At 35.5% G+C, this 22541-nt stretch overlaps 1 protein-coding gene and 1 long non-coding RNA gene across 3 annotated transcripts; both read left to right on the forward strand.

Annotated features, from left to right (window-relative positions):
- The first annotated feature begins 1909 nt into the window (after window positions 1-1909).
- LOC112779849 (uncharacterized) lies at window positions 1910-6498 on the forward strand. 2 transcript variants are annotated; one of them, XR_011877809.1, is made up of 7 exons: window positions 1910-2646; window positions 3344-3444; window positions 3938-4103; window positions 4551-4638; window positions 4939-5032; window positions 5415-6148; window positions 6275-6498. It is a non-coding gene; the product is annotated as an uncharacterized lncRNA (long non-coding RNA). The 2 variants fall into 2 exon arrangements; XR_003190893.2 differs by lacking the exon at window positions 4551-4638.
- Window positions 6499-14824: 8326 nt separating this feature from the next.
- LOC112775105 (uncharacterized) lies at window positions 14825-16917 on the forward strand. The gene is made up of 3 exons (XM_025818574.2): window positions 14825-14983; window positions 15638-15988; window positions 16646-16917. Exons 1-3 carry the CDS (start codon window positions 14893-14895, stop codon window positions 16804-16806), a joined length of 603 nt encoding a protein of 200 aa, XP_025674359.1. The 5' UTR covers window positions 14825-14892; the 3' UTR covers window positions 16807-16917.
- Window positions 16918-22541: the final 5624 nt, after the last annotated feature.

The raw sequence follows: 22541 nt of genomic DNA on the forward strand, positions 1-22541 counted from the left end.
GGCCCCGCCACTTCTTTTTCCTTCTAGCTCATCATCACCACCACTGAGATCCACACATCAAAGGATAGAAGATCTTCACCGGAAGCTTGATAGATATGAGCGGCGCAACCACCGCCGATATACTTACATCAAGACGCTTCTGGGTTTTGTTACCCCTAGCATGGAGGAACCCGAAATATTCACATCCACCTCAGACCCGAGTGATGGGAGCTCTGATGAAGGGGATAGTGAAGGCTCCGGTCCCGACCGTCCCTTGCGTATCATTCGTAGCATGGAGGACCGTGCTAATTTCTAAAGTGTGGGAAGGTCATCCGACGGATCTCCATGGGTAACGTTCTCTTCCCCTCAATACCCATGGATTTATTTTTCTTTTTATATATTGCATGAGTAGTTAGTCTTGTTTGTAAATACTCTTTGCATGATAGTTAGTTTCTATAGCGTTACTTGGTCAAAACAATAACTTTCTTTCCAAGAAACTCTGTTCTGGATGACCTACCAAAAATTCTGAAAATTTTTGCAGTAAACTTGCTTTAAGAATGTATTTTGGAACATAGTAATTGAGCTAAGGACACAAGCATGAAAGTTTTGAGCCTATTGCATGGTTACATCTTTTAACCATTATTTCCATTCTTGTGTGCATATCTCTCTCTCTATGAGTGTGATCCTTGCTTTATCTGATTCTATATGTCCATTGCTTTGTGTATGAATGCATCTACATGATTGAGGCCATCATTTCAATAGTCACTTCTCCCAAATAGCCTTAACCCTTATATCTACCATTGCTAACCAATTTTGAGCTTTTGATAAACCCTTTTGTTCTTAAATAGAGCACATCAACAACCCTAAGTGAAAAACCATGAATGTCCCTGAATTTGAATCCTTGATTGGCTTAGGTAAGTTAGGATGTGTATCATTCAAATAGGAGGGTATACTTGGGAAATTCGGGTAGATATATAGGTATGTAATTGTAGTGTAATTGAAAATTCTAAGATTTTGGGAACATACTCATGTGTTGAATGATTACACCGTATGCATTGACACTTTGGTTCACAAAGGAACCCCAAGAAAAGGGGATGTAAAAAAAAATAATGAAAGGGAACAAAGACGCCCCAAGATAGAGTAATAAAAACAACGCATATCGATGTGAATTGAAAAGAATGCATGAGTATGCAAAAAGGGTAAAATTCAAGGGTAGCTAGGAATGTATTGTAGTTGTATAGGTTGTTCTATATGTCTAGTGGATCCTAGGTTGATCAAGGAACGAACCCTAGACACTTGAGCGAATAGAGCGGATACACTTCCGGTGAGGGTTCGATGCTCAATGCTTGTTCTCGGCTTTCACAAGCGTTCGTTCAGCAAGTCATATGCACTCTTTAGTGATATTCAATTTGGTAGGATTCATGAAGTGCATACTATTTTCACCCTATATGCTCACATGTATTCTTGAAGGATAGATTTACTCTCACTACAAGAAAAAAGGCCTGTCGGCACCCTTTTTTCTTGCCACGCTTTAAAAGCGTGCCCAAAAGTGGTCTATGGGCACGCTTTTGCGAGGGTGGCCACTTATTTGTGATTTGGCCACGCTTTTTTTTGCCACGCTTTAAAAGCGTGGCCATAGAGAGAAATTGGCACGCTTTTACGAGGGTGGCCACTTACTTGAAATTTGGCCACGCTTTTTTACTGCCACGCTTGAAAAGCGTGGCGATAGAAGGAAATTGGCACGCTTTTACGAGGGTGGCCACTTATTAAAAATTTGGCCACCCTTTTTTTTTTGGCACGCTTGAAAAGCGTGCCCATAAAGAGAAACCGGCACACTTAAAAAGCGTGCCCATATTCTATTTATTTTGGCACCCCCAAAAAAATGTACCCATAGTTTAGTTTCCCTCCCAACAAATTTAGTTTCCCTCCCACCCAATTTTTTTCAACACTTAACCTTTTTTCCCTTAGTTTTCAATTTTAATTAACCCTCAAACAACAGAACACTAGTTTTAGACCCAGCCAACAAAGAAAACCCTACGTTGCCCGCGCCTCCATCTTCATTGTTCATCGTTCTTCGCAGCCATGCCTTTCCTCATGCCTTCATCGTCTGAGACCGTTCATCGCCTTCATCTAACCCTAGTACCCATGAACGCAACCCTCTTCCCTCTTCTCGTCCACTACTGCCACCGCAAACCCTAGCTCCGCTGCTTCTTCTCGTCCATTCTCTTTTTCATTCGCTTCTTCATCCTCCACCGCAGGAGGAAGCGGCGGCGCCACTACTACCTTCCTCCTCCGCAGCCTGTGCGCCGTCATTTGTCCTTTGGTTTTGGGTCCGCGACCGCATCTGCTTGGCTCCTGCTCCAGCTCCGTCTCTGTTCGGATCTGCTTCTTTGGCTTCCACTGCGGCAGCTTCGAGTTCGGGTTCTTCCATTTTCGGTGCCGCGAGTTCAGGCTCCTCCTTGTTCTCCACACCGTCTTTTGGTGGAACTTCATCTGCCACGACGCCGTTTGGGGCAAAACCCTCTGCTGCGACGACACCGTTTGGCGGAGCATCTTCTGCTTCACCCTCGCTATTTCGTGGAGCATCCTCTGCTTCACTCTATCTAACCCTCGTTGGCCCTCCTACTCCCTCAGCGCAGCGCGCGCTCTTTCTCGCAAACCCTCATTGTAAGTCTTTCTTCCCTCTGATTCTCTGTTTCTCTGTTCCTCTATTTTGGACCGCTGAGAATTTCAGGTTTATTACCTTCTTAACATTTTTCACTGCTTTGTGTTTGAAATTGTATTTTGTTTTATGGTATCAGAGTAACTTTGTTTCAATAGCCTGAATGACAATAGTGGATTGCCATAACTATTTGAACTGGTTGCAGTAGAACTTAAAGTATTCCATTCAATATAAACTGAGCTCCTCCAATTCTGTTAGCAACCCTGCCAATGGTAACTCCAAAATATGTTATATTGTTCTGCAAATTAAACATATAGTGTAGCAAATTAAACATAAAGTGCAAATTCCGTTAAAATTTAAACATAGGATTTTATTAAAAAGAGTGTTACAACTTGCAACTGATTTGTGTAGCGCACACACTTGATGGCAGGGATAAAAAGTAGTTTCTCTTTGAACTTCAGGTATTGATAGTGGCTACATATATGACTAAAAAGTATATGAACAAAGTTGAATCTGAGTTATTTCATATCCGCACTATATGATGACTATTATCGATGAACAGCTTATTCCATCTTGTTCTGGTGTTGAGCCTAGTGTCCTCTTTTATAAGATGTGAGGGGATTTTTTTCTCTCTTTTCAACCTCTCTGATGTTTTCTGGTTGAGGAATTTGAATTTCATTGTTTTTACTTTGTTATTTGCAGAAAGGGTGACCGTAGCTGAAGAGGTCCTCAAGCTCTGCAATGGCAGCGTCATTTCTCCCATTGCCTGCATTGCTTGCCTTAACCTATATGCTTATCTCAAGGTAATTCATTATTCCTCTTGTTATCCTTTTTTTATTTTGAATTTTGGAATTTCAGTTAATTTTTTTTTCTCAATGTTCAATTGGGTTCAAATGTTACTGATTTGTGATAAAAGTGCAAGGCTAATGTTTTTAATCAAATGTTTAATACTTTTGGTGAATATAGATGTTTATTATTATTAGTTACTTTCATCGGGAAATAGTTTGGAAATATGCGATGTGTTAAGCTTCAAGTTCTGCATTGTTTTATCTTCAATATTAATATTAGTGTAAGTGTAGTGTAGAGGATTGATTCTCTTGGTGAAGAATTGAAGATGATAGTTACAACTTTAAACCCCTTTTGAGTGAAGAAATTAATGAGCAATGCCTCAGTTGTAATAATGATAAAATGTATGTTGATGTGGTTTGTTGAGTTGTTTTAATTTGTTTGATGCCATTTCTGAGTTCCTATTTTTGCTTTGTAAGATATTTAAATTTTCCTTTCTTGAATCTTCAGAACATGGATTCTAATGTTCCTGCACAACTTTTTGAGTATGACAAACGTTTTGAGCAGTACGGATGTGATTACACATTTTATAACAACAATCACCCTGAGGCCTGAGGAGTTACCGCTGGAGTTGAAGCATTCCTTCAAAATAGTAGTGGCAGATCCTCCTTACTTGGTGAGAGTTAAATAGATTGCTGAAATTTTATTTGCTGAAAAATGAATGAGGATCCATTGAATATATATATATATATATATATATAGTACAAGTTATTTCAGTTTTGAAAACCTTGAGCTGGTTGATGATCTTATTGAGCACATGGAGTTGATTTAATCTTTCTAACAAGTCACAATAGGTAAAATAAAGTTAGAATGCAAGGTTAGAGTGAGTGAAAAGCTAGGAATCAATTTTTGACCTCTCAAAACCCAAGGTTACATGTTGCAGAATTGTGCAGTTTCGGGCAGCACTTTGTGAACAAAACTGGGAGCAATCTAGCCACTCAAAATGAGTAAAATTATTTTTCTATGAAATCTTGAGATGTCTAGATTGTTCTCCTAAAATTTCAGAATTTTCCTATGTGTGGTTTGGGAGATATGATTTTTAGAAAATGGTCATTTTCTGCAGAAAGAATGCTGTCTGAATTTTGGAACAGCAACTTCAAAATCACATATCTCAATACTCTGAAACTCTTTGGAGGTGAAACCAAAAAGAGGTAAAATATTAGGATGTCTAGTATTTTATGTCCAAATTTTAGGACAATTCAAATTTTGTAGAGAAAGTTGTGCCTTCTGGAAGCAGGGATGTTCACTGCTGTGACAGCTCCCTTTTCTTAAAACAAAACCATATTTTGAGAGGCATAACTTTTTCTAGAGAAGTGAAAATGCTCTGGGATTTGAACTAGGTGAAAGATGTGTAAGTCTAGTTCAACCAAACCAAAATTTAGGAGAATCCAACCAAATATGGATTTTATATGATTTTTCTAAATTTGTTACTGCTTGCTGTTTTTCTAAAGTGTACTAAATCAGTAGCCGAATGAAGAGAAGGCTGAATGGATTATATATGTCACAGATGTTGGGCAGCAGCAACACTTTGATATGGTATTCAAGGTATGTCACAATTAATGACGTTCATGTTATCTTGTAGTTACTTGATCTTATTGTTATTACCAGAACCCTTTCTACTTGATCTTATTGTTATTCAAGGGGAAAACTCTTAAATATATTGATATGTTTTTTTCCCACCTGCACGTTGGATATTCCATAAAGATTGCTGAACATTCCTGTGATTTCCTCTTAAATATATTGATTCTTGTGAATCTGCTACGTGTAATTAAGATTGTACTTTTGTTCTTCTGCTGAAGTATTGATTAATATAGAATAAGATTTGCTTTTGCTATTACTTTGTGTTGTGCATCTTATGTTGTTCGATTTATGCATTTATCTATATATTAAAGTGCTGATCTACTCTTGCCATTGCTGCTGAGAAAAGAAGGCCGCCAAGTCCAGAGACGCCAACTTCGAGGTGAAAGTCGCTTTCTAAACTGTCCTTTAGAAACATGATGGTAGGTGTTAATTTTCATGTCTTGCATGATTGATTTCTCTAATACTAGTTTAGTTTATTACTTATTCCTTCCATTTGTTTGCAGTTAGATACATTGATTTCTCTAAACGAGTTTGGGTTTTGTGTTTTCTTGATTCGGTTAAACAATGACAAATGGCACAGCATTTGGAGCTTCTCAAGACAGTAAACTGAAATGTCTGTTATTAGTAGCTTATTATGTAATCAAATAATAAACTGACAAAAGGCAGAGGACTTTTAATTTCCACTAACAAACATTTGATTCAATTGCTTAATAACAAACTAAAACCAAGTCTAGTTTAAAACCATGTTAAATTTACTTAAGAAGAACTTGACAGTGAAGCTTATATTTCTTAGGTAGCAAATAAATGAATTCCATACGTACAATATTTCAATCTTAGTTTTAGGAAATAATTAATTTTAGTTCTTTGTTAATAATTTCTTGTTTTGGGGATGTGATGCATCAGTGCTATTAGATGATACATCAACTTTTATTGGAGAAATGACAGCAGGTCCTAATACTAATTCTATTAGAGGTTTTGAAGTCATAGATACCATAAAATCCCAAGTAGAGAGCTTGTGCCCTGGTGTTGTGTTTTTGTGCTGATATTCTTGCTGTTGCCGCTAGAGATTTTGTTGTTGCTGTAAGTATATATAACTTCAATTGATTTTTGCATTTATCTATATGTTGAAGTGCTGATCAACGTGCATTAAGTCACTGGTTACTTTGGCTTTCAATTCAGTTCACATACTTGCTTTTCTCTCTTCAGATTCTTGCCAAGTGCGAAGTTCCTTAGCCCTGGTGTCAGCGTCAAAGATTGCTGAAAAGGCTGGATGTTGTTTAGGAGTTAGATTATATTTTTTTTTAGTATAAAGTTGTTAATTCTTTTAAATGTTTATTTTGGAAGTTGAATATATTTTTTCTTAATTGTTTCATTCATATCTTATTATGTACATAATTCATATAAATCAATGGAAGATTAATTTTTTAGTATTTTATTTTATTTTAAAGATTAACTTATTAATATTTTTATTTATTTTCTATTTTTTCTTTTTTTTTTATTTGAATAGGATTAGGCCACGCTTTGAAAGTGTAACGATAAGTTTTCATATTTTGGCACGCTTTAAAAGCGTGGCTGTATATCTATTTTTTTGGCACGTTTTAAAAGCGTGGCTGTATATTTATTTTTTTGGCACGTTTTAAAAGCGTGCCTGTATGTCTACTTTTAGGTACGCTTTAAAAACGTGGTTGTATGTTTACTTTTAGGCACGATTTAAAAGCGTGGCTACAGTGTTATACATACTGCCACGCTTTTAAGCGTGCCAATAGATCAAAGCGTGGCAAAAAACAAAGCGTGCCAGTAGATCGAAAAAAGCGTGGTGATAGAGCTATCGGCACGCTCGCAGATCTGACCCTTTTAAAAGCGTGCCGATAGCTCAAAAAGCGTGGCGAAAAGCTATCGGTACGTTTTTTTGCCCTTTTCGGCACGTTTTAAAAGCGTGGCAAAAAGCTTATTTTCTTGCAGTGTCTTGACCAAGTATATAGATGATTTTACATTAGTTGCATGCATCCACTTAGGTAGTTTGCATTTCATAAACCCTTTCTCACCATGATCCTTGATCTTTTTTATTTTAAGCATGAGGACATGCTTGGTTTAAGTGTGAGGAGATTTGATAAACCCCGATTTTGTGGTTTATCCTGTGCTTATTTTGAGGGATTTCATCAATATTTCTCATACTTATTCGCAAGAAATGTATGGTTTTGTGTTCACTTCCCAATATTGCTCTATGATGTAAAACATGCTCATTTTACCTTAAAATTGCCATATTTTAATCCTCTTCTATTGTCATTCGATGCCGTCATGTATTTGTTGAGTAATTTCAGGAATTATAGGGTAGGAATGACTTAGAAGAGAGGGAGAAAGCATGTACAAAATGGAGGAACATGAAGAATTGAGATCTTGAGAAAGCAGCATCAGCGCGCTCGCGCACTCCACGCACACGCGTGGATGAGATGGGCTGGAAGCGGCGCGCAAGGATGGATGCATCTGCGCAAATCAGGAGATTCTTATCGACGCGCACGCGCACTTGGCGCACACGCGTAGATCGCAAGAGCAATCAGCGCGCGCGCACGCATGGCGCGCACACGTGGAAGGCTACACGTGACCTCATTAAAGGAAATCGTGCCTGGCGATTTCTGAGGCTCATTAGGCCTAATTTCGAGCTGTTTCTGCATGGAAAAAAGACCCAACGATGCAAGGGGAAAGGGAGAGATCACTCATTTTACACTAGGACATAATTTTTAGCTAGTTTTTGGTTCTTTGGTTATTCTAGAAGGAGAAACCCTTGTTCCTCTCTAGATCTAGTTTTAATTTGATCTTCCCTTGTTGATTTGCGACTTGGATCTTGTTAATTACTAGTTTTAATTGTTCAGTTTGAATTTCTTGTTACAATTTTGCTTATATCTTGTGATAGTTTATGAATTCTTGTCAATTATCATTTTATACCCATTTCATGAATGTTATTAATCTTGACTTGTTGATGTTATATTGATGATTTCTATGCTTAGTCTAGTAGTTTGGATGATTGTATGTTGATAATTGTTAGTGGGTATTTGTAGAATTCAATTTAATTGCTATTTTGAACATGCCTTTTGGTAGTGCTTACCAAGTGTTTGATGAATTGTTTACTTTGATTATGGAGTAGTCTTTTTCACTCTTGGCCTAGGTCAAGGGAATTGGGTAAACTTGAGTCATTGGGTCTAATGGATTTGATGGTTTGGGAGCCCTAGGTGGTCAATTTGATACTCATTGACGCCAACCCACTACTAATCTAATTAGTAGGTAGGTTGGGACTTATGGGTTGATGTGATCAGGGCCATTTGATGTACTTCAAGTCTAGGGGTAGATATTACGTACTTAAGACTTTGAGAGTAGACTTAATGAGCTTGGTTCCTTATAATTGTCAAGGCATAGTTGTTAGACAAGGATGGTGATCCCAATTCCCGAGCCTAGCCAAGAGTTACCTTTATTATTCATACTTGAAATCAACTTTCTCAACCAATTGCTTTAGTTGTAGTTTCTTGTTTGGGTTACAATAGAATTAAGTGGAATGTTGTTTATTCATTGAAAGTGCTTATGTTTTGCTTAGTTGATTGAATTAATTGTTGCATTTTAAGATTACTTGTTTGTTAAGATTCCCATTTATTTTCATGCTTATAACTCACAACCCCGGATTTCTAACCAATGTCGAAGCACATGATTTCCCATTCCTTGTGAGACGACCCGAGGTTTGAATACTTCGGTTATTTCTATTGGGGTTGAACTTGTGACAACCAAATCCCTCTTCTAAATTTGACCCCCAAGGATTGTTGTTGGTAGAGCTATACTTACAACGCGGTTTTCTTGAAGAGAATCTTTACCAATACACCCTTGGCGCTTGCAGTGTCAGGGGTTACCCTTCCATTCTCTGATTTTGAAATGGAGGTGTTATCCCATTGTGGGGTAGCTCCTTCCCAACTTCATCCCAATTCTTGGGGTTTCCTCAAAATTTACCAGCTTGTCAGCCATGCACTTGATTTTCCAATCTTTAAAGACCCTTTTCTATCTTTTTCACTTAACTAAGCTGTTTAGTGCTAAAAATAAGCAACAGTGGGTTTCCTTCCGAGCTATACAAGGCCGAAAAGTTTTTTCCATTTTTGATGAGTATTTTCATGACATTGAAAATTTCTACTTTGAAGTCCAAGCCGCTGAAGGTCGTCATCCCTTTTTCTAAATGAAAATGATGAGTCCCGATTTCCTCTATACTGGGTCAAAACTTCCCCTGTAGAGAAATATAGCCTGGTAGATTTGGACGAGGTAGAAGAGACTGTGGTAGAGTTTTTTCGAGAGGCTTGGAGATGGGCTCCAAACTGGGACACCATAAAATTTCTTCTTAGATCTCCGAGTTATGTCAGGGCTGAACTAGGTAGTTTTTATTTTTGATTTTGTAGGCAACTTTTCTTACTTCCGACTTGTGTACTAATCATTTTTACTTCCCTTTACAGAAAAATGAAAAGCGGGTCGAAAGCTTACCAAAAGGTGCAGGAAGCCAAGAGGAATGCTCGTGCCCGAGCTACTGCACAAGAGGTCGGAACCTCTGCCACTCCGCCTTCTCAAAGCTCGGGTTTGGGGATTTCTTCTTCTCAGCCAATTTTAGTAAATCCAATTCCTACTCCTCCTCTTCCTCCTCCTGCCCTTATCCCCCCCAGTTCTTTCTTCCTCGGAACCTGAAAAGAAAAAATGCAAGATCTCGGAAGCCGGTGCCTCCAACGTCGGGGACACCAATTTTGACGGAGTGAAATTTTCTAGGAAGTACATCCTTCCACATAGTCAAATTGCTATGGATGATGCTGCTATCCGCAATCATCTTCAAATTTTAATCCGAGAAATTCGGACTGCCGGAGTCTGTACCTCTCTTCTTGATATATTGGAAAAGAACCCTTTGAGTGCGACCCAGCATTCTTTGGAGAATCTCCAGGGGCAATTGGCCATGTATCAAGAAGATGAGAAGAGGCTGCAGGAGGAGAATGCTCAGCTGAAGGAAGAACTCTTCCAATGTTGGGAAAAAGAGAAGCAGTTAATGGGCTCCTGTGCAATGGCTGAGGGCTTGAAGGAGAAGGCTGAGCAGAACTACGTCGGGATTTTTTCGGCCAATATTGATTTGAAAAGAGATGTGGAACAACTTTGGAAGGGTTATCAAGACTTGGAGGACTCCATTGTTGAGGGTACTGAAGAGGTGTTCAAGGTGTTGAAACAACAGGTCGGAGTCATTGCTCCCGACTTGGACCTGTCACCCCTTCATCCTGATAAGGTTGTTATCAATGGAGAGATAGTTTTTTCTCCTCGTCCTGAAACAGACTCTGAGTTGAAGACGGGGGGCAACGTGTAATTGAATCTCCTCCTGATGAAGTCACTGCATCCGAGGAGTTACTGCCGAGTTCTTCTGCCCCACCTGATGCTGCTCCGACCTCTGTGGCAGACCCGACTTCCCCTCTAGATGATAATCCTCTCATTGGTCCTATTTGAATCTGCCCTTTAAGGCCCAGCTTGTGGGTCCATTTTATGAACACTTTATGTATCTTTTTTTATTTTGTGGATGGCTTCTGTCATTTGATCCTTTTTAATAGGATCTTAAACAACAATTTTTGTTTTCTGATCCCTTTTGGATAGAACTTTTAACAAAGTAGCTACTTTTTATTCATGTGATGACATCTCTTTTAAGCTGTTTGATGAAACTTTTAAAGGATTTTTAGGTTTGAAGGTTTTTTGTGAAAATCCCTTTGCTGTTTTAAACTTCAGGTTTGCAAAGCTTTTAAGAGAGCTTTTTATCAAATGGACCTTTTTTATCTAAGTTAGATAATTTCGTTACTATCCAATAAAACTGTAAGAAAACTTTTTGCTAAGTAATCTTTTGTCTTGGCAAGGCCTTTATGGAAAAATCCTTACCATTGATCCGTTAAAGGGATTTCCTATCTCTTTGTTTTCCATTAGTTCTCATACGTTCAATTTTTCTTTGTTTATTGAATCATTTCCATAACTTAGGTTATTCTTGCAATGCATTACGTCTGCTCGGGCTAAGTCGTTATCTATCTTATTTCCGAGCTGTTATGGTCGTCTTTTATAACCTCTTTACACCGACCTGTACCTCGTCGCTTTAGCTTGTCGACCATCTAGGTCGGGCAATGGATTTTTGCGCTTTTTTGAGCTTAAGTCGGTGCGTATCTTAGTAATGGTGAATGAAAATTCTAAAGAAAAAGATAATAAAGGGAGAGATATTATTACTAATGAAATGTGACTTTACAAGGATGCTTATGCTATTGAGGGAATAAATTTCATGCCCCTAGCCCTCGCTTTGATGCCTCGTTAAAACCCCCTCCAGGAAAACCCTTTTTGGAAAAAAAAACCATGAAGTCGGGATAAAGAGTACATCGGGGAGCGAGGTTCACTTCTAGCTGTAATATCTCTTCATATTGCAAGCGTGCCATGACCTTGGGAGCTTGGAGCCTCCTAGGTCGGACACTTTATAATAACCCTTTCCCAAGACCTCAAATATCTTGTAGGTCCCTTCCAGTTTGTAGAGAGTTTCCCTTCTCCCGACTTGTTCACTCCGATGTTATTACAGATGATAACTAGGTCGTCCGAGGTGAAACTTCTTCGAATGACTCTTTGGTTGTACCTTGTTGCCATCCTTTGTTTTAACACTGCTTCTCTTATCCGGGCATGTTCTCATTCTTCTGGGAGTAGTTCGAGTTCTTCTTTGTGGGCTTGGAGTAGATTACTTCACCAAGTGGATAGAAGCAGAGCCACTGGCCACTATAACAGCACAGAAAAGTCAGAAGTTCCTCTAGAAGAACATAATCACCCGGTTCGGGATTTCCCACTCTATCACCACAGATAATGGCACACAATTTACTGATTCTACATTAAGGGACTTGGTAGCTAGCATGAAAATCAAACACCAATTCACTTCGGTTGAGCATCCCCAAGCGAATGGATTGGGCTTGAAATGTGTGGCCCAAACATTGAAAAGAGGTGGTCTCTGACTGGTTCACGTTTGTGAGCCACCTTCCGAGTTGTTTGTATGCTTGAATAGGTGGGACGTGGTACCTGCAAGATACTCCAATGCCTAAGTCAGCAAGGGGTTGAGCAGGTTTAGAATATTGGAACTTAAGTATACCTAAGAGTGTCAATGTACTTATAAGGGATGAGCCAATAACCACCGTTAGAGTAGTTCCACTGTTGATGGTGGATAACCGTCCCTTTATCTTAGGGTTGTTGAGATCTCTCTTCTAGAAGTGGAAGAGAGATTTACGGGGGCAATTATTCACTTAGATAAGTGTTAAGTGCCTGCTTACGTCGAACTCGACCTCTTAAATGAGGTCGGACGAGCGGTAGAGGCCAATCTGCTGGATTGGGCCTTTTAACTCGATTTGGGTCTGGCTTTGTTATTTGGACCAGGGTATGAATACATACTCTTTTCTTTAGTAAAAATCAAAATCAAATAAAATAGTTCTTTAATCAAATTAACCAAAATAAAACTTCCAACTTCTAATAAAAATTTTGGCAGCATCTCCTTTAAAACTCGAACTTTTTCTACCTTTCAAAGATCCCATCCAAACAATTTCTCAAACCCTTCTCAACCATTTTTGAATGTCAAACCATTCCAAATATCAAATTATCTTCAATATCAAATCATTTTCAATATCAAATCATTTCTCAATCCTTTACAATGGGTTCAAAACTAAATCATTTCTCAATAAAACAAACAAATCAAATTTTCAAATCAAGCTTTCATTACCTACCACAATGCCAATTCAATAATCAGAAATAGCCACAATCCAACCATAATCATAACAACTTTAAACCAACGAGAAAACCTAACTCCTTTTATCAATTACTCATCACATTTCATTTCACGATCAATATAGTATTATCAGGCAACCACTTCAGCAACAACCAAATAAACATCTTCAATCGATTAATAAACCAACCAAACAAGAAATTATATTCAAGATAACTCAATTCAATCCACAAGACTTACGAAATCAAAAAATATATTTTTCGCATTAATATTGACTTGTAACAATTCTTAAAAGTAAATGAGTTTAAGAAAAAGCCCTTAACTCGAATAGTCAAAATTCGAAAGCTATAAAACACGTCAAAACCGCTTTTTCTCCCATCCCACAGCAGTGGCAACACTTTTGACTGCTCCATCGGCAGCAGTGGCAAGACTTTTGACCGCTTCTGCGGCAACAGCAAACATCGAGCGCCACATGCAGTCATGGTAACTATACTCTGAGACATTAACGTCATAAAATCCTCAACAAACTATAACAGAACGCTAACGACGAAGGTTTTGAAATAAGAAAACTTACTGTACTCAGAGAAGAACCAAAGAATGTTGTAACAACGAGTTCAGTCGCGACTTCTGTCGATGTCAATGCCATTGTCTGGCAGCTAGAGGCACGGGCGTAGTCCATAGTGACGGCGGCAGTAGATCAGCGATCCAAACGACACCATGCAACTCCCCGATGAGCATGGCAATAGTAGCGGCGTCTACTCTCTCCCACGCGAGCTCCTTGGTGGCAGCTGCAACCCACTACGATGACGACGACGCTTCCCATAACAAACCCTAGCAGCGGTAGTGACGACAAACCTTGATGGTGACGGCAGTAGCATCGACGACGAAACCGTCTTCTTCTCCATCACACATTTCTCTCTCTCCACGTCGCGCTCTCTCTCATGCTCCTCTCTCTCCTCCTCGTGACAGCAACGGTGACGGCCTAGTAGCAGCAGTGGAGCGCGACGATGGCTTGGCAACGGCGGCATCCCCCTAGCTGGCGTCGTCTCTCCCTCTCCGATCTTCTTCTCCCTCGCAGCGCATCTCTCCTTCCCTATTCTTTTCTTTTCTTTCCTTTCTGTTTGTGTGTGTGTGAAGAGGAGTGAGTGTGAAATGAGTGAGAGTGCGGCGGCTGGATTGAGGAGAGTGTGTTAGGGTTTTGGTTAAGGTAAGTTTGGGAATTATGATTTGTATATGAAATTAGGATAATAGTAAAATTTAAGGATATTAATAAAAATTAAGAGATAGAGTATAAATTTAAAATTAAATTAAATACAAAATAATTATCTTTAAAATACTATTTAATTATCAACTTATAAATTATTTCAAATAAATACTAATTCAATAAAAATTGAAGATAATCAAATTGATTTTTTTATTCATAAAATAATGTCAAAAATCTAAATATTTAAAATTAAACGTATTAAATTTTTATATTTTTTAATTACTAAAATTTTAAATTTTGAATACGAAAATTATCTAATTAATATAAAAATTGTTAAATATAAAAAATTTATTATTTAATTTTTAAAAATCTGAATTCTTACACTTCCCACCGAAAATTTGGACAAAATTAAGAAATGGTCATTAATTTCTGACCAAGATATATCAATATCCTAGAATTTAAGTCTAGTCAAAATAAGAAAACAATACATGAGAAATTAACTTTGATAATAAAATTAAATCAAAACAATAAAAAGGCTTGGCTCTAGTATCATCGAAGTAATACATAAAGTTCATAACACGCAACAAAAGACAGTTTTAGGAATACATACAACTCAAATGATGTTGAAATAATAATACTATTTTCTATAGTATATGATTCTTTGATCATTTGGCTTTTTGTAAAAGCCAAGTGGCTAAACATCTTCAAAATACGACATCTTTTTATTTTTTGTAGAGTGTTTATGTTGGTTATTATTATTGTGGATTTTCAACCCATATATATGAGACTATTTACTTCAATGGATTCCACATTCTTACTGGCTATCTTCTCCTTTCTCCTATCATGAAGAATTCAATGTTATACTTTTCATTTGCTCTTCTTTATACTTTTCTCTTATCAACACACGTCTTAACTCATGAAATACCAAATAATGGTGAGTCATCTTTTTTTTTTTTAAATTAGAGAGTGTTAGGTAAACAATGACTATTTTGAACAACATAAGCAACCACCAATTAAATAAAAATACATTACATATACCTCTAAATTACCCATCTAATCTTAATATTAAAATAACTATCCGTATACCTAGTAAAATGAACATCCGATATATCTATTGTTCATATTATTTAATATTTTTATTGTCTACCTATACTTTTCCTTTTTTATTTTTTTTCTTTAACTTTTGTAGTGAGTTTTAGAGTAATTATCTATAAATTAGTTTCAAATTTTAAAATATTCAGATAGTCTTCAACATTTATCTTCATTAGCCAATATAATCTCTCTCAAATTGATTAGAATAGTAAAATATAAAATAATTTTTGAATCATTTAAAAATTTTAAATTAATCTCTAAAAAACTTTAAAAATTTTGAACAGTCATTTTAATTAAACGAATTAAATTAAAAGGGAACTATTTTGTCTAGCATAAGTAAATTTTAAGGATTATTTTGTATATTTTAAAACCTAAAATACTAAAACGTCTAATATTAAAAATTTTAGAGACTAATTTAGATAATTACTTTTAATTTAATTTTCAATTTTAAAAGAATGATTGCAATTATAACTTACATTTTTTCTCTATTCACCAGAGGAGAGAATTCCAGCACAAAATAACAATGCATGGCCTTATGAGTTAGAAGGTTCAACAAGTGGCTATCATCTTCCCAGTTACTACTTTCAAGAAGCTAATCCTTCTTTGGTACCTAACGCTAAAAAGGGTCACTATACTACTCGTTTGGTTGGCTATACTCCCAGTGACTATCAACTTGACAAAACAATGATAGATATTAGTTTTCCGGGTGGTAGAATAAATTTTCCTTGGCCATTTTCAAGTTCTATGTTTGTGGCACCAAAAACTGATGAAGCAAGCCCTCTTTATACTGCTACTTCGACTAGTTACCATCGTGCCAATCAATATCCATCATACTTCGGAGATACTGGTGAGGATTTTTTTTCCCCTCTTTTAATGTCTATCTTCTCTTAGTACCTTAAATTTTTTACATAAGTGGTCTAATTTATTTCAAAATTGATGAGTAATGTTAGGAAATGAATTTTTTTCAGCCAATTTTAATCAATGTGTTTAAAATTATTTTGTTTCTCTTAAATTATATACTCTAAATCATAAATCTTTAATCTCAAATTTTAAATCTTAAAATTCTCAAAAAAAAAAAAAATTAAAGATAAAAAATTAACTCATGTTGGCTAACTAAAATTTGATTCCTTATATATATATATATTTTTAATAATAAGAAGACTCTCTTATCATATATTAGCATAAATTTTAGCCAATTTTACAACGTTATAAAAGTCTATAACTTGTTTAAACTATTATTTGTGAAAATCATTTTAATTATATATTTTTCAAAACTAATGAAAAATTCATTATTATTATTAGAAAAGCCAATGTCTTATATTCTAGTCATATATTGACTTAATAAGTGGTTGATAATGGAATTTTAGGAAACGAAAAGCTACATATGTATTTTATTGCTTCTTAAAGCATCAAGCAAGTTCAAAACTTTTATTGTGTATTGTTATCGTAAGATTTTTTAACTTAAATCCTCTAATTATTGGAACAAATAAAATTGCTGAATCAGAGAATCCTAAAAGTAGAAGAATGACGAGAAATCGTAAATTATTTATGATGGAGCCTTCAGAAGTTAATGAAAAGTTTACTCATATTTTTCCAACAAAGACTTCCAACATGATACATGGCGGTAAAGGATATGGAGACATTGATGAGGCGACAACAACCTAATACCAACCTATCAATTATATACATATGTAACCAAATATATAATAATATCGATATCGGGTGTCTTACGACTTATTTATATATGAAGCTACTATCTGATTATTATGCTATGCATTTCTTTCTTGTTATCTCTGATTTGGTCATTAACCTAAATCAATATTTGATGTTATGAAATAAATATGATTTTAGTATAAAATTATTTTCTTGTTCGATAATAATTTTAATTTAATCTTGAAATTTTAATTTTATTATCTCAGTCAAACATTAAAGCAATAACTGGATTTATCTAAAGAACAATTATATATATATGACAAATAAAATTATCATTTTATCCAATACTTAATCAACACTAAATTTTAAATATTAAATTTTAAATCTTAAATCTTAATAATATAAAATAAAGTATTGGCCTAAAATATTAATTAATATTAATAAAAAATACAGTCATATTACACATGTAAGATTCAAGACTTTTGAAAAGTCCTACATTAAACTAATCTCAAATCATATATTCGTTTACAGTTTTAATTTCAAAAATTCTTTTATTGGAAATAATTTAAGGCAATTTTTGATTAATTGAATTTGAAATAAATTAAGAATTTTATCCAAACTCTATACTTAAGAATCATTTTTCTATTTATGATTTAAAGTTTTAGAAATTTAAAAATAAAGAGATTTGGCTATTTAAATCAGAATTTCATCTAATTTTATGATTATTGGATTATTTTCTATATTTGAATTATAAAGTTTGCAATGATGAAATAATAGGAATTTTACATGATTTGGACTAAATAATTAATATTTTAAAAATATTAATACTACTATTTTAGAAAGTAGATAAATTAATTATATTATTTCTAATTTTTGGATTTGAACATTTTATTGAAAATAATTTGTAAAATTGATGAACAATAGTATTTTTATACATTATTATTGTTGGATTAAAATTTGGTTTTCAATTATTCCATTACCCTAATTTTATTAAAGTTACCCAACCTACCCCTAACCAAACCCTAATTCACTAAGAACAAAATCCAACCCTAGCCCCCTCACTCTCAACCGCAACACTTCTCTCCCTTCAGCAAACAATCAGAAAAAATGAAAGAAAGAAAGAAAGGGGGAAGCAGGGGAAGGGTCTGCGGAGAAGGGGAAGAGGAGAGGAAGAAGCTTCGCGCCACCATTCTGCACAACAGTTTGACTTTTCAAATAATTTTACTATGGTTCCTATACGTAACTTTATTTGATTATGTACTTAAGTATTTTTTTTTTCAATTCTTAAAGGAAAGAATTTTCGCTTTTATTCCAGTTAGCTTTCGTTTGACAAATTGACTTTAATTTGGCATGATGCATTATTTATGCATTCGTCGTTCTTTCAGAAATATTGAATTCATACCTTTCCTCTCAAGTAGGGGCTAATTCTTTAAGCTTTTGTTTCTATGGTTGTGATACTTGATTTTGTATTTAACTATTCTTTTCCTTTTATGAACATCACCATTAGTCTTAGTTTTCCCTTCTCTTGTAAATCTCATGCTCATCCGAGTCAACTAGAATTTGTTTCTATCTAGTACGTTATTTGTCCTCTTAATTGTCCTTCCTTAGTCAAAGGTTCCTTCTTGAAAATTCACTGTTGATTGAGTTGTCTTTCCTTACGAGTTTTGTATTCTTTTGTACCAATGGAAAGCTTGTTTGATGTTCCATGCTTCGTGGATCTTGTTTGAACTCCCTTAATTTAAGATCTTTTCTTGTTTGGGCTGATTTCTTTTAAACACATCTTAATATTCTTGAATGTTCTTATGTGATGGCAATTTCAAGTGTATTCTTAGAGTTTTGATGTGAACTTTTGAAACAAATTTTGGATTCTCTTAAGAAATCTAAATCAATTCTTCTCGCTTAAATTGCATCCATAGTTATTCCTTAAATTGACAAAGTTGTTTTGAAGTTGGCATGCACTGTTTTAAATAAAGTTTTGAAATCGACTGATAAGCAAATTTTTACCTCGGAGTTTACTTTTCTAAATAGAGTTTAACTTGTTCCATATTTGTTATAAAATTTTATACACGCTTGTTTGAATTTAAACTTTGAGAATTCTTGAACAAACATTTGATTTTCTTACAACATTACCACAATTTCAGTGTATACTTTTATTTGATTGAGTACCTAAATGTCTTTTAGGATTATCAAAAAATTGTTTTGGCCTCAACCCAATTGACTTTCATTTTTTCAAACCTCACCTATTCTATATTTTACTTGCAAACTATTTAGACAAAATGCAATTTAGTTTTCTTTTAACCATATTGCAGTTTTGATATATGTTTCTATCACCCTTTTGTAAAATGCGAGTTACATACTTTTCTTTTAGCACATGAGGTGATCTTCTTTCCGTTTTTCATTCTTTATATTCAAATGTATTATGTGTACTTAATCATAAATTCTAAACCTTGAGAGTGTCATCACTAGCTTTAGTTAACCTTCTTCTATGATTTTATACTTTTTAACTCAGCTTGATTTAGTTTCAAACTACTGTCTTGCTTATCCTTTTTGAGTTTCTATCAGTTATCTCTGATTCGGGAGTCATCCTTGAGGTTGTTAAACTGAATTTATTTCTAATACTCTTCATCGATTGTACATCCTTGTTTACTTGTAGGTTCAGCAGTTCTTTCAAAACTCTTGCGGAGATTATCCTTGTTGTTTGTCCTTCTTTTTCAAAGTCTTTTATCTTTCTGAGTAAACTCGAGAATTGTTTTGATATCACGTGCGATCTTTAGGTATAGTAATTGCGATGCCTTAGTTCTTTAAGACTTGTTTGTCGATACGGAAGGTGAAGCGCTATGTGTCCGACGTTATGAGAAGTTGTGTGAGTTTTGTTTCTCGCGGAAGAGTTTGCAGATGTTAGGCTTGTGACCAGATATGGGGTTGTGAAGTAATTGATGGAGTTAGGAAGCTGATACTTAGAAAGGGGTACGAGATCTGCGAGTGAACGTTATGTCTGTTGTTAGATACCAACCTGCTTGTAACCTTCTTGCCATGTTAACCACCGCTTTGCTTCATGAACGCCTATCTTGACTTGCACCCTATTTTGTTTCTCCAAGCTTTTGTAAAGTTTTGAAATTGTATAACCTTTTTGCATCGAGCCTATCTTTATCTTTTTTCTTGTACTATATTTTACCCTTATATTTAAATCTTATGGTTAACAGGTATTTGAACTTGTATATATACATATATGTGTTAAGATCTCTTACTTTTCTAAAAAGTATTTAAAAAGTAGATCACTAAGGCTATGTACTATCTTATGCATTATTTTAATTTTCGAGGACGAAAATTTTTATAAGGTGGGTGGAATGTAAGATCCAAGACTTTTGAAAAGTCCTACTTTGAACTAATCTCAAATCATATATTCGTTTACAGTTTTAATTTCAAAAATTCTTTTAGTGGAAATAATTTAAGGAAATTTTTTATTAATTGGATTTGAAATAAATTAAGGCTTTTGTCCAAACTCTATACTTAAGAATCATTTTTCTATTTATGATTTAAAGTTTTAGAAATTCGAAAATAACGAGGTTTGGCTATTTAAATCAGAATTTCAACTAATTTTATGATTATTGGATTATTTTCTATATTTGAATTATAAAGTTGGCAGTTATGAAATAATAGGAATTTTACATGATTTGGACTAAATAATTAATATTTTAAAAATATTAATACTGCTATTTTGGAAAGTAGAGAAATTAATTATATTATTTCTAATTTTTGGATCTAAACATTTTATTGAAAATAATTTGTAAAATTTATAAACAATAGTATTTTTATACATTATTATTGTTGGATTAAAATTTGCTTTTCAATTATTCCATTACCCTAATTTTATTTAAGTTACCCAACCTACCCATAACCAAACCCTAATTTACTAAGAACAAAATCCAACCCTAGCCCCCTCACTCTCAGCCGCAACACTTCTCTCCCTTTAGCAAACAATCAGAAAAAAAAATGAAAGAAAGAAAGAAAGGGGGAAGCAGGGGAAGGGGCCGCGGAGAAGGGGAAGAGGAGAGGAAGAAGCTCCGCGCCACCGTTCTGCACAACAGTCGCCGTGCCTACCCACTCACCGCTGTTGCTGGAGGAGCTTCGTGCATCGCCGATCATCCCTGTGCCGTCACCTTTGTGGTGTCATGTTACCACCTGGAGGAGGAGAAGAGGCCGCTGTTGTCGTCGAGCTCGCTGTCGTCCATAGCAGCCACCGTTCGTACTCCAGCTCGTCACCACCATCGCTGACCGCCGCTGCCACCGCGCCACTAATCGCCATCGCGAGGAAGACCAGGACCGAGGGAGAGAGCCGCGCGAGGAGAAGGAGTTGCCGTCGTGGAGTGTGTCGCCGTTGAGAAGCCGTCGCTGCCAGATCCACCGCTGCCAGAGCTTCTGGCCGAGCTTCTGCCACCAGGAATGCCACTGTCGGTGAGGGTTTAAGTTGGTCTTGGTTCCTTTTGAGTTTTCGGGAGCTTTATCATCACTGCCTGTTTGTTATAGTCACCGTCGCCGGAGTTCTGGTCACCGCTGCCGCTCGAGGTGGTTTCTGGGGCTGCCGACAAACCGGTTCAGCTACCGCCGCTATTTTGTTTTCTTAGTTCGGTAAGTATTTGTGTTTCAAAAACCCCTGTGTTAGTATCCTATCATGTTTGGTTATAAACCCTGAGGTTTGGTAATGTAGGTTCGAGTTCTGTATGTTGAATGTCGCTTTTAAGTTGCCTAAGTGCTGTGGAAGTGATCAAAGACTGAGTTTGTGGATTGCTGTTGAATTCGGTTAAGAGAAAAGGTTTCGTGACGCATTTTGGGTTATGGTTTCGATGGATCGAGGTAGGGGCTTTTTATACAAACTAAATTATTTTTAATTGGAATTGTTATAAATAGATATGCTGTGCGAAATGTATTTTCTGGTGATTATGTGAGTCTTATGAATTGTCTGATTTTGGCTTGAATGAATATGGTTGCCTGTTTGATTGAAATAATGTCTGCTTTTGATAAATTGGAGTTTTCTGGATTGGTTGACTTAAAATGATTTTTTATAATCTGAAAGTTTGAGTTTTTGTTTTATTGGAAATTGATTTAGTCTTGAACCTGTTGGCAAGAGTTGAGGATTGGTTTGGTTGGGACCTGGAAGGGTGGAAAACTCCAAGTTTTAGGGGAGATGCTGCCAAAATTTCTATAAAACCTGAGACTTTATTTGAAACGGTATTTTAAAAAGGAATGGATTATGCCTTGAACAGTATTACCGATAAATGAATTAGGTTTGAACCCTTTTATTAAGAAAATTATTATATTTTGAATGTAAACTATTTTAGAAAAGATTCATGTTTTAAAGTCGATTTAAAGATGAAAATAATTAAGTTTTGGAATTTGATTAAGTAAGCAAATTTGAAGGAGTTTTAATGGAGTTCGATTAACTAATTTCACTTTACAACACTTTAGGAAAAGTTTAAGGTATTTTCTGAAACTTTGATTTAGTAAAACTGAAACACTTTCCGAGCCTTTGGAAACAGATTTACAAAGGAAACTGAGATTGGTTTTCAACTTAAATGATTTGGTTTTGGTTTAAGTAAGTTGGTTTTGAAATTGGTTCGGAATATTTGGATACATGACTTGGTTTTGGTTTAAATTCTATTTTATTTATTCAAATCAAGAAGTTAAGGTTTCAGAGGTTTTCAATGAATTTAAGAAATGAGTTAGGTTATTCTCCTCTGAAGCCTTGA

This window comes from Arachis hypogaea, chromosome 19 (genome assembly GCF_003086295.3).
Source record: "Arachis hypogaea cultivar Tifrunner chromosome 19, arahy.Tifrunner.gnm2.J5K5, whole genome shotgun sequence".
NCBI lineage: Eukaryota > Viridiplantae > Streptophyta > Magnoliopsida > Fabales > Fabaceae > Arachis > Arachis hypogaea.